We start from the raw sequence: 12,214 nt of genomic DNA, 5'->3' as shown, positions 1-12,214 counted from the left end.
CTTGTTTTATTGCAGGCTACTGGTGAAAGGGGAGGTCCCATTCCTTTGTCCTCCTCCTCTTCCCTCTTGCTCTGAAGATGCATAAAGTGAGTCAGATTAGCTTCCTGATCTGATCAAAAGAACAAGGATATTTTTGGTGAGCTAGCAATTCTGACCACTCAGGGAGCTGACCTAAATCATTCTGTGGCCACACAATTGCTTCATGTCATACAAAGGAGACACAAGAAAAGCTTCAAACTCCCCTTCCAGCAGCACCCTGCAGTTGAATAGGTGAAATGTGTATTATACACAAACTGCTTCCTAAGGCTGTTATTTCTCTGGCAGCCTAAATCATTACCATTCCCATTTTTCCCAGCTACAAGTTTCTGCTGCTCTTTCCTATCAGACTTTGCTCTGAGGTGACCCTATACACCAAGTTGGCAGAAAATCCACCTAACTGAAAGTCTCCCCTTTCCCTTCCCCCCCCCCCCCCCCCTTCATTCCTCCTCCACTGCTCTGGTGCACATGGTGAGGGAATGGATGTGGTTTATCCTGCAAAAAAAGCCACTGATTTTTTTTTTCCCCAGGGTCATTTTTTCTGCTGTTCAGAGAGCAGACTTAGCCCTAAGGTCCGTGTTGTCAAGACCAAGAGAGAAACAGAAAAGGGGACAGTAAAAAGTTGTTCATTCAGTTCGAAGGTGTAACACTGAAACCAGAGGCTCCTTTCACTCCACTGTGAAGTCTGGCAACTCCATTTCAACCCACCTCCACCAGCAGCATAAGCTAAGGAGATCATATTTGCACTGTAGTAACTGAGGGGTACTTGGGTGGTTTCTCTTGGTGGAAGCACCAGCAGAGGTAGTGGGGTAGGTCATTTATGGACAGTAAATTTGTATACATAGAAAAAAGCTTTCCTAGAATTTAATTGCCTTGGGAGTAAAATTTAGCTTCATGACCTTTCCTGGCTTAAAAAAACCTTGGTATGAATGTAAAGATGTAAAAACTACAGAGTCATCACAAAGGGTAATTAACCCATTTTCAAAGACTTACCACTGAAACAGGGTCCATGGCTTCTTGCTTGATAGGGACTGGGTCAAACATTAGCATCTTCTTTATCCACCTGTTCTGATGTCCCTGATTTCCTGGCCTGCAGGATAAAGACAAAAATGTTAGAAAGCTGCAGGAAATACCCCATTCAACTTTCTGAATTGCAGAGAACTTATTATTTTGTCAGTTGAATGTGACTATTTATCCATCTCTAACATACCTTTAAAACTATTTGACTTCATTTAAACATTGCAGTCATTTTAAGTTTAGTCTTTCCCAACTGCTATTGAAACAAAGGCTAATCTGCTCACTTTAATGAATTTTTAGCATGCCTGCCAGCAGACCAAAAGATTGCAGAAATGTTCACTTTCATTAGCTGTCAGTGTGTAAACACATCACAGTTCCAAGCAGGCATTTCTCATCAGAACTACAACTTCAGAACAATCTTGTTTGTACAGGCGATCTGATTAAGGAGAGGGTATTCTAAGAGTGTCGATAGGGAAGTTGTAACTTTTATGTTCGGTGACACTGCAGTGAATGCAAAACAAAATGTTAAATCCAGGACTGATCTGAAGAGGCACATTCCATGTGCTGCAATGACTTAACCTAAAAAAAATATACATCAGTTATTTCCCTGAAATTCAACGATTTGTGCACACTGTGCAAGCTTAAAAACACCTGGCTGTATTCCATGTAGCTTCAGCTGGGGTTTTTTTTCCCCTACAGTGTGTTCAGCCTGACCTGCCCAATTCTAGCTTATCTCAAACTGACTGAAATAAAAGGTATTTAGCACAAAGCATGTCATAACTTCACTATCATAGTAGGTATTTGCCATGGTCAGCTTGGAAAGAGATCCCTTTTCTGGGCCAAGCCCTGAGGGTACAGAGTGAAAACCGAAAGAAGCAAAGGGAAGTCGTTCTCAGTGAAATTTAGACGTTGGCAAGTGTTTATAAATCCCTAGAGGTATACATTATACACATGATCTTGTAAGGAGCAAGTTCTGACCAAACACTGTACAGTTCACAGCCCTGCCTGGAGGTGGTGTAACCTCTACTGAGGCGGGGGGAAACAAAAAAAAGCCACCAATTCAATTTTGCCCAGTAGATGGCACTGGAAAGAAGCAAATCCAGCCAGACTACATCATCCAGCCCCTTCAGCCTGCTGAAGAAGGGTCAAGGCTCCACACCAGATTTCTATTTGTGGCCAGAAATTCCTCCCAGAAACTGGAAAGAAAATTTCAAGATGTACCTGCTCAAATGAGAACAATCCTAATAACCTTACACCACTAAACAAGCTTGCAATTAACTGTTACATGTGTTTATAGATGAAAATTAAGGGCTTCCAGAGGAAGACACCACCAGTGGTTTCAAGGCCATCATTCAGGTACATGAATAAAGTTTAAAGACTTATGAGAATACCTCACAACAGTGCACACTTTGAATAATGGAAACCAGCAAGTACCAAAAGGAAAAGGCTGTGTCTTCATAATTCTACTTATAAAAGTCAAAGGCCTGGGAAAAAAATCAAATAGGAAGGAAGGGAACAAGGAAACAAGGAAGGAATGGAAGGAAAGGAGGAGGGAAACAAGAAAAGGAAGCAAGGAAGGAAGGAAGCAAGGAAAGAAGGAAGCAAGGAAAGAAGGAAGCAAGGAAAGAAGGAAGCAAGGAAAGAAGGGGCAGTGACATGGGAGTAGTGAGACAGAAGAAGGGATGGAGGGAAGAAAGGCAGGAAGAGAGGGGAGAGGCAAGGGAGAGACAGAGGAAGAAGAAAAAGAATTTTTTCTAAGCAAGCAGTCATATTCCCAAGCTGTTCTTTTTGTCATCTTTGTTGTTTTAAAATTGTATTTGGACAGTTGGATGGTTGGACTCAATGATCATGGAGGCCTTTTCCAACCGAAACAATTCTATGACTCTTCAGCTTGTCACTCTTTTGCACCTTTTATGCCAAGACAGTGCATGAAAGACACTTGCTACATGTTTCCCATGTGGTCTGAGTGTTTCCTGAGAGGGCTCTTAAATGTCTGTGTAGGAATCAGACTGACATGGACAACAGAAAGTGTACTGCACTGATAAAAGCAACAAGTAATTCTCCCTCCCTCTCAGGTGCAATCATTTAAGAACAGCAGAGGGAAACGTTAATTTTATTGCTGCATCATAGCACAGAAATGGAGCCCTTCTTTATCACACCACTTTTCTTAAGCAGTGGTAGGTTTCTTTGGCCCATTTGATAGTGACTGGAAAACAATTTTCCAGAAAGAAAAAAAGAGTAGATCACACTCGGTCCTGTCAGTCCAGATCAGAGGGACAAAACACAAACCCATTCTCCTTGTATTTAAAAGTAATGCTCCAAACTGATTGCTTGGACCACATTCACAAGCAACTATGTACATGCACACTCACACACACAAATGAAGCATGCTCCTTCTACTAAGAAGTCTGTAGATTTCCTTGTTTGTAAAATCATGCCTACTAACTCAAGAAAATCCCACTCCCTCTCCTAAACATCTGAGAAAGGGGCAATAGGGAAGCTAAACAGTCTTATCTGTTTCTACTACAGAGCACTGAAATAACAGTTGGGTTCTACTTTACACATAGATTTCATAATGTGTTTGTCTGAAAGCTCACAAATTGTTTAGTAAATACAATTAATTTCTGGAAAACTAAAATATGGTCTCTGAAAATATGGTTCCTGAAGCACTCTGGAAAAACAAACCAACAGTGAGGAGACAACAATATAGTCATATTAAGTGCCTTAAAAAAAATCAGGGCCTTTGTCTTTCATGTTATTAGATAAACTATTTTGCATTAAAGGGGTCTTTTTCATGTGGGTTAAAAGAATTTAGAATGCATGTAATCTGAAACTAAATAATTAACTACAATCCAGTAGGCAAACATTCCACCCTCTTTTTTTTTTAACCCCTCTCCCTCTCTTTTTCTGCTAACAAGCCACCCAGTTTTACTTTCTTGCCTCCTCCCATTCACTCCACCCTGTGGATCTCTGCCAAGTCAGTCCTACTTGTCCAAACAGGACATGGCTTTTGATAAGACTTTGCTCACACCCTGTACTTCTGAAAGACAAATGAAGCAATTGGGTTTTGTATGCAAATAAGGACAGGTGCAAGGTAAAGTCCAGGCAAAGTCCCTCAGTATTTTCCTATATGAAAGCCAATACAGACAGCAAGCCAGAAAAACCACAAACTCTGCCCTTATGGTCCAATATGCAGTAAATTATCCCTTCCAGAAGGGAAGCTCATCATTGGTAGGGCTCACCACTTTGTCAGGACTGAAGACTTCTCAATATAACTTCCTGACAGGTATGGCTTACTGTTTCAAAGACCTAATTAAATGGAAACTTAAAGGTACTTAACACATATTCTGACAATAAGGACTTACACAGAGTATTCACCCTGCGTGAAATGAGCTTCTTGCAGGCAGGGGCCTCTCTTCACTGTGCATGGAAGCATGCATAGGCTTTGCTTTCTCAATCTTTTTGCCTGGGGGAAGCAAGGAATGCTGCTGCCCTGTGGTACAGTGAGGCTTTGTCTAGAAGCTTCAAGGTATGATTGTTATTGTTGGTGTAATTACAGAATAATGTAATGATATCTGCTAAATTAGCACTGCATCAGTGCACTCTGCAAAGAGGCTGCAGCTCTTGCAGCAGTGTTGGTATCAGGCAGCCAACAAAAGTCATGTGGCCAAAGCTCTTCAGTCCAAGCCCTTTGGGACTTTGGCTGTTGCTCCGAAACTGTTAGTTCTGTGAGCCTCCAGTCAAACTTCCCCCGATACTGAAGAGGAGCAGTAATATCAGAAGACTATCACTGATGAAATCTAAATGGTAGGGGAGGTTTTCTGAACTGAGGTGAGAAGTTTTCTTCAAATGAAACCTTGAAAGCGATTCTGACAGAGAACAAACAGCTTCTGAGACCAGGATTCCCTGGAAAAGGTACAAGTTTTCCAGGGCTGTGTTTGTGCTTACTGCACTAGCTGCTCATCAAGGCCTGAGTCAGCAAAAAAGTGTTTCTAAACTTCCATTAACTTTAATGGGAAGTAAGCAAGAGCTCAACTGCACTGGGCCCCAAAATAGCAGCAGGCAAAGAAACTCTCCAGCTCAGCACAGCAGTCAGCCTCAGACAGAGCAAGCAAGAGCAGAGTAAGGAGCAAAGGCTCAGACACTGTGCTGGGGGAAGGGAAAGGGACCAGACCAGTCAACCCATGAAGAACAAAGCAGGGGAAAAATCATGAGGAACCAATACACACACACAAAAGTTTCACTGATTGGCAGCCTTCTGTGTTTGTTTATTCACTGGATTTCCACTGGGAAATGGTAATAACTGTTGAAAAAGAAAACGGTAACTGGGCCAAAATTATCTGCTGAAAGTTGTCTTCAATGGGCATGAAGCAGAAGAATATTTGGAAGTAAAAGAATATTTGTATAGAATTCTGATATTTAATATTTCAGACTGTATTTGTTTTTTACTGACTTTAAAAACTGACTTTGGTCCTTTCAGAACTGCAAGCCAAATGAAAGAATCTGAGGGGTTTTGTGTGACTCGTGCATCCTACCTTTGCTTACATCACTTTTTTTTTGGCCTAGAACTACTCTGACATAATTATTAATCAGGTGTTTAGGTGACTAATTAGTATTTCCATTATCATATATTATATGATAATCACATATTATATGATAATACTGTTGCAGGCTCTTTGATACCACGTGGCTGGAAATGGCTTTCTTGGAGGTAAAAAATTGTGGGGAAAAAAGTCCTAGCAGTGCTCATTGTCTTCTCTGCAAGGGAAAAATGGAGCCCATGTAAACCCTGCCCAACCTTCAGTTCTACATTTACTGAACCTAAGGGAGAAAGAAAAGCTCCTGAGGTACTTCCATCAGACAATATTCTCCCTTATCAGAGCAGACTGGTTTCCTGTCTCAGGCTACTTCTTAGAAGGAGAAACTGTCTAGTAAGGATAAAAGATGAGACTTCTGAAAACAAGTGAAGTATGTGGAATGGTTGTGATAATCAATCCCTTCCAAACTGAACTTGGGGTTGGTTTTTTGTTGATTTTTTAAAACATTTTTCAGGGGAGGCTAATTCTGAAGACAACTTAAATGGAGAAACACACATCCTCTATTTTTACTACGAGGGAAGAATGACCCAAAATTCTGCTATTTCATGAAACTTAAGAAAAGGGATTTAACATTTTTTATGGTATGCGGAAGAAATCACAAAGAAAGGAAGTGTCCACTTAGGAATAATGGCCTGCATGATTTATTTGAATGAGGATTTGAATACAGGGCAAACACCAATGAACTCCTCTGTACCTGTGGAAGTGTTGAAAAATAAAAAACAACAGGGAGAAAAGCTGCATAGTGCAGAGGGTACAAATGAGACAAGTGATCAAAGCAGCTTAGACTCTTTAAAAGTGCAAAGTCTGCCATGCCTTCATGTAGCAGTTTGGTGGTAGCACACACTGACTTCATGATAGGCAGACCACGTGTTTGGATTTTTTTTCCCATTCTGACTTAGCTTACTATTAAAAACCTGTTAGATCTTTATCTTTCCATTTGGCTGATCTACACTTACACCTTCTTCCCCTGGGAGATACCAACTGCAGCTACAAAACCCTCAAAGGATGCCTCAGCACCAAGTGAATCCTTAGCAGGGAAGGGTTAAATCTCTCTTAAAACTAGCTCTGCCAAACTTCATATTCTGGATTGGAGGCAATGAAAACAGAAAGCTTCAATGCTGACAGCATAAAGGAACTCTCAAAGACCTCCTGTTAGCAGTGTTAATTAATATTAAAAAGTTGGTTTACAGAACTATTATAATTTTAATCTTCTGGCTACAAAAAAAGGTGTGAACCACAAAATGCACTGCATTTATTATACACCAGTTTCCAATATTAAATGCAGTTAAACACAACACTTCCTTTGGCATGGGAAAAAAAAGAGCAAATGTGTTTGAAATCCTGTGCAAATCAGCAAGACCAGTATTAAGCTAATTAATTGGGTTCTAATGGATAAACTCATCCATGCTATTCCAGGACCAACACAAAAACAACCAAATAAACACAACTGAGAGTTACAAATGAAAATAATCAACCAACAACTCACCAAGACTGGGTGGCCAAATGCTTCTTGTTTTCTGGATTTCTGAACAGACAAAAACAAGTTGATGTGAGGATGTGCACATAATTCAGTGAAAATTATTTTTCACATACAATTAAGTCCTGCAAGAGGAAGTTTAAAGCATGTACGTTGGATACTTCTTTAGTGATACCTGCAATGATCACAAACAGCTAACTTTCAGCATCCAAAAGAGCAACAGCAGGAATGATTACTTTAAAAACGAATGAAACAAAAAAAAAAGGAGTAAAATGACAGGGTGGCAGGATTGCAGTGTGTACAGAAACCATGCATATTCTGGCCTGTAACTGACCAAAGAAGAATCAACACTCCATCTTGTATTTTCATCCAGGGCCTGATTCAAAGCCCACTGAAGTTAACACAAGTCTCTCTCTTATTTTCAATGTGCTTTGGTTTGGGTCCTTTAGAGCTCTTCTTCTGTCAGATGCAAAGCAACAGAAAGATTTATGTTCTTTTTCTGAATTTCCTCTCAATGTTTCTCTGTGTCTGCCCGGAACAGGGTGGGGGAGATGACAAACACAAAAACAGGAGTAAAAATATTATTTTTATGCCTTTGAAAATGTGAAATGTGGGACAGCCATATTTATTCCAACAAAAAGTGTGCCAGCAGTGCCTCGTTTTCCATATTACATCTGGAAGACAGTGAATCTTCTAGTTTGTGTAAGGAGAAAATGTCTCTTCCTTGTGAGATTTGGATGTTTCAAAGTTCGTAACGGTGGGCCACACAGGTTGGGTAAGGACATTAGCCAAAAGCCTCTTACTTCACTTCTCACGCTGTTTTTACACCAGTTTAACTCTGTGACTTTAACAGTTATTCCAGATGGGCTGATGAGCAAATGAAAGCAAAAAGATTGGCTTACAGCTTTCGGGAGTGTGAGTTTTCAGAGAAGGGAGCAAAGCTCTCCAACCCCAGAACTACACTGGAGTGGAGACTGTGCGTTAAAGGTTAACTTGGAGACCTCGTTATGACATAACGCAGGCATCTTAAGCAATACGAGTGTGTAGAGACATGATAACTCATTGGGTGGGGATTGGGAGTTGAGGGGCAGTGACAAGGGGCCTGGACGAGGCTACCGATCCGCCAGAAAACAGCCTGAAACAGGAAAGAGCACCACATATGCCACTTGGAATGTGTGACGCAAACCCCAGCCTTGAAACAAAGAACAGGAAACAGCTCTGCTGGCTGCGCTGGGGAGAAAGCACAGAGAAACATTTAGGCGGCCCTCCCTGACCCTATATTCATGAGCAGCTGGAGTCTTTTAAAACAACAACAGTGGGTGGAGGTGTTTGTTCATTGGGTGTGAATAAAAACACTGTCCTTATGCAGAGGACTTGCCCTATTTACAAACAGGCTCCCTTAACAGAAGGGAGCGGGAGATTTTTAGCCACCACAGGTCATGACGATTAGCTGAAACCTTCCGTAGGACCAGTTGCTTTATTACTGTATTTACAGAATGCCAGCAGCTAAACAGAGCAACAGCTTTGTGACATCAAACAGCCAGCGCCCGGCCTGACAGTAAGAACCTTCTTTGTAGGCAGAGCTAAGGGAAATCAGGCCACTGCAGGAGTGATTTGTGAAGGGCTACTCCTGGACACTACTGCTTTTTTTTTCAGTACCACTCAACAGATGAGAACTAACATCACTCAGTACACCCAAAAGCATTCTCCTGAGCTGTCACACTCTCAGCCTCCAATGATCTCCATAGGTGCCTTCCAATCCCTAGCATTCTGTGATTCTATGCTCTCCGTTTTGTATGCACTCAAGACTTCATCTCAGGACCTGATTTTCCATGGACACAGTACTTTTATTTTTGAAGCACCCAACTAGCCAGCTGAATAAAGCTGACAACATGAGACAGAGGAAAGGCACATCTTCTCTAGATGTCATGCACAGAAAAACTTAACATTATTTTCCTTTGAAGCTGTGGCTTCAGATACTCTCTCTTACATACTCTGCATCAGTTATTTATATACCACAGGTGGGACATCTAATACTATCCAACGTGAGAATGTGTTGCAGCAAATTATGTGGAGGAGTACCACAGGAGCACTAATAATTGCTGTGGGGTTTCCTGTCTGGAGTTTAACGACTCATGAGGTGACAACCAGGTAGTACAGCAACGTGTGGGTATAGATTTTATGCCGATAGTGTCAGTTCCTTACTGTCTTCATACTCAGTATCTGCAAATGTAAGTAATTTGGTGGTTGTATAACTCCCACCTCTATCATCTCTGAGCCTTCAGCTAATCTCACTCATCACTATTTATCTGAAGACTTTTGCTTTTAGCTAAACAGGTGTTGCCTAGGTCAAATCCTCACAGAACCTAGGGGATGCCTTGCAGCTCTGCTACTTAAGAGATTTTGCTCCTTTTCTCAAGGAAGCCAGAGACCATTTAGCATCTTTGTTTTCCACCCTGGTGTGAAGAGAAAAAAAAAAAGGGGGGGGAGGGAAGAAATAAAGTATTTGCCTGGCTGGGAAAAAATAGCAAAGGCCACTGAAGTCAGTTTCAGGTTCCTTGTATTTTGATACTCAACAAAATATTTGTAAAAATACAAGAAGGAAGTTAGTTTGAAATAAATCTCTTCTGGGTCAGGCAGGATTATCAACTCCAGATGCAATTCCTCTCATACAAGATGCAGCTCCTCATGTGATCATCAAGACAGCTTATCTTAAAAGTATTTGGAAAAGTCACTAGTGAGCAGCTGTATGATCCTTTGTTTTCAGTACAGGTATTGAACATTTATGGATGTTAGTTTAAATAAAGTCAAGTCTTCAGAGCTTTCCTCTCAGCCACCCAAATTCAACTCTTCCCAACAATAAAACCTTCAGAGTTCAGCTCCACAAACAGTGACACTTCCTGAACTTCCAAAGGCAAGGAAACAAATAAAACATAGCAGACAGTACAGGTACAGTACTGGAATCACCAGGGGAGTAACACTAAGTGACTTTAATGTGTACTTTCCCCCTCTCCCCCCCTTCATGTAAGGCTTAAAATGACCACTTGAGCTATTCTGAAATAGGTCCTTCTCCCAATGTCCAGATAGGTGCTGCGATCTCCCAGTGCAGGCTCCTGTCGCCAAACCTTCCTTTTCCAAGGCTGCCCTACCTGTGCCAGGTACTCACCTGACAAAGGTCCAAAGCAAATAACTCCTACACTGGTGTTAAAAATAAATACAACCCCCCAGAAAAAGTAAAAGAAACTAATTACCAAGGTTATTTCTAACTCCACACTTAACTGCCTTTCTGTCCTAGGCTCTAAGTGGTTTAACTTTGCCTACATCACGGCCAAGTGGCGCTAAGGTTCGATGACAGTAGGAGGGATTCATTTTCCAGAGCCGGTCTCATCCTTGACTTCACAGAGAGTTAAGCTGGGGACACGGCGCTGCCCATCAGCTTCGTGCTACTGGTGGGGACACGACCAAGGGGCGACCTCCTGCCCGGGCGTTTCCCTCACCGCCCTCAGAACCGAGGGAACCCGCTGTACTTTTCACCTCAGCTTCGTCCGGAACGATATCCCCGTGCGGGATCCTATGACACTTCGGTATAACCAAAGCCGAGCCTGTCACAGCCCGGCGGGAGGCCGGGGGCTGCGGCTCCGCTCAGCGGGAGGGCGGCCTGAGGGGCGGGCGGTCAGTCAGTCACAGGCCCTCCCGCCAGGCAAGGGCAGGCGGGAGGCCCCAAGCCCCTCCAACAAGGAGCGCGGCCGGAGGGGGAGGGCGCCGCGGGGGTGGTGGCCCCGGCCCCGAGTGGCGCCGGTGGCCTCACAGGTGCGCCGGGCGCCCGGCGGACAGGGGCAGACCTTTCGTCCCTCTCTCGCCGCCCCACTGCGCCCGCCAACACGCAGAAAGTTTCACAGCCCCCCGCGACCAGTCCTGCTCCCCCCTCCCCGCAGCTACAGCCCAACAGAGATCTTGTCCGCGCTGCGCGGCTGCGGCTTCTCCTCCTCCAGTGGCCGGCGGCGTCCCACCCCCTGCGCGCCGGGCTCCGCGCCGCTCGCAGCGCCTGGAAACTTTCCTCCTCCGGCACCTCCATCCCGCAGCCGGCACAGCCCGGCCCCCCTTACCCCGCCCGTACACTTACACTCGGCTGGCGGTGCGGAAAACGCCGGGCCTCCGTCAGCTCCCGCAGTGCTGAGGGTCGCGTTAGGTGTCGGGGACGGGGGGCGCTCCGGCGGCACCGAGGCGCGATGCCGGCGTGTCCCGCGTTCCCGTGGCTGAGGCGCCTCCGCGGTGGCTCCGGGTGTGTGTGCAAGGAGGAGCTGCCCGCCGCCCTGCCTCCCGCCCTCCGCCCTCCCGCTCGCCTTCCCCCCCGGGCTCCTGGCACCAGGCCGCACTGTCACATGACGCCGGCGCCGCTCGCCCTGCCAGGCTCCCCGGGCCGGCGGGGTGAGTGGCGGTGGGAGGGTCACGGCGGGGAGCGCGGCCGGGCGGGCCGGGCGGTTCCCCGCCCGCGGGGTGGAGGCTCCGCCGAGGGGCCGGGGCGAGTCACCTCGCACAAACAGGCAGCCACGCACTGACTCCGCGCCTCCCGCCCTGCCTCCGGGGGGCAGACAGATTCGCACAGACATTAATTATCCCCAGCAGCTCCGGGAGGGGAGGGAAGGGAGCGGGGCCGCCACCGCCCCGCTGACAAACCTGCCCGTCCAGCTCCTCCTTCCCGCCCGTGTGTCAGGCAGAGGCGTGCGCCTGGCACCCGGCCCCGCAGCGCAGCGCACCCCTTCCTCTCCCTCCCTCTGCGCCCACCCCGGCCGACCTGCGGCGGCCGCGGCAGCAAAACAACAGCAACACCCAGCGCCCGGGGAGGAAAGGAAGGGAGGTGCTCGCTCTGGGGCGCTGCCATCGAACTGGCTTCGCTGGCGGGGGCTGGGAAAGGCAGCAGGGCGGCGCGGAACCCGGTGGCGGTTCCCCTAGCCCCTGCCCCCCGCGGGGCTGCCCGCGCCGCGCCCCGGCGCGCCGGGGAGGTGGCCGGGCCGGGCCGCGGCCGGGCGAGGCGAAGCGAGGCGAGGCGGGCCAAGGCGAGGCCGGGCGTGGGGCAGAGGTGTCG

The 12,214-nt window shown here is 45.9% G+C and overlaps 1 protein-coding gene across 2 annotated transcripts in view; it reads right to left on the bottom strand.

The window, feature by feature from the left end:
- KLF3 (KLF transcription factor 3) overlaps positions 1-11,441 on the bottom strand; it is a 29,483-nt gene extending 18,042 nt beyond the window's left edge. The window contains exons 1-3 of one of the 2 annotated variants that reach the window (XM_068137560.1): positions 11,252-11,441; positions 7,138-7,176; positions 1,030-1,126 (exon numbers count right to left, since the gene is read on the bottom strand). In XM_068137560.1, the coding sequence (XP_067993661.1) occupies positions 1,030-1,086 (57 nt within the window). In that variant the 5' untranslated portion in view covers positions 1,087-1,126; positions 7,138-7,176; positions 11,252-11,441. The remainder of the gene's footprint in view (positions 1-1,029; positions 1,127-7,137; positions 7,177-11,251) is intronic. The other variant, XM_068137561.1, reaches the window with a different exon arrangement.
- Positions 11,442-12,214: the final 773 nt, after the last annotated feature.

The sequence above is a fragment of the Melanerpes formicivorus genome, unplaced genomic scaffold (genome assembly GCF_026170545.1).
Source record: "Melanerpes formicivorus ecotype bairdi unplaced genomic scaffold, bMelFor1.0.p_v2 SCAF_4, whole genome shotgun sequence".
In the NCBI taxonomy this organism is placed as follows: domain Eukaryota; kingdom Metazoa; phylum Chordata; class Aves; order Piciformes; family Picidae; genus Melanerpes; species Melanerpes formicivorus.
This window is presented reverse-complemented; position numbering and strand designations above follow the sequence as displayed.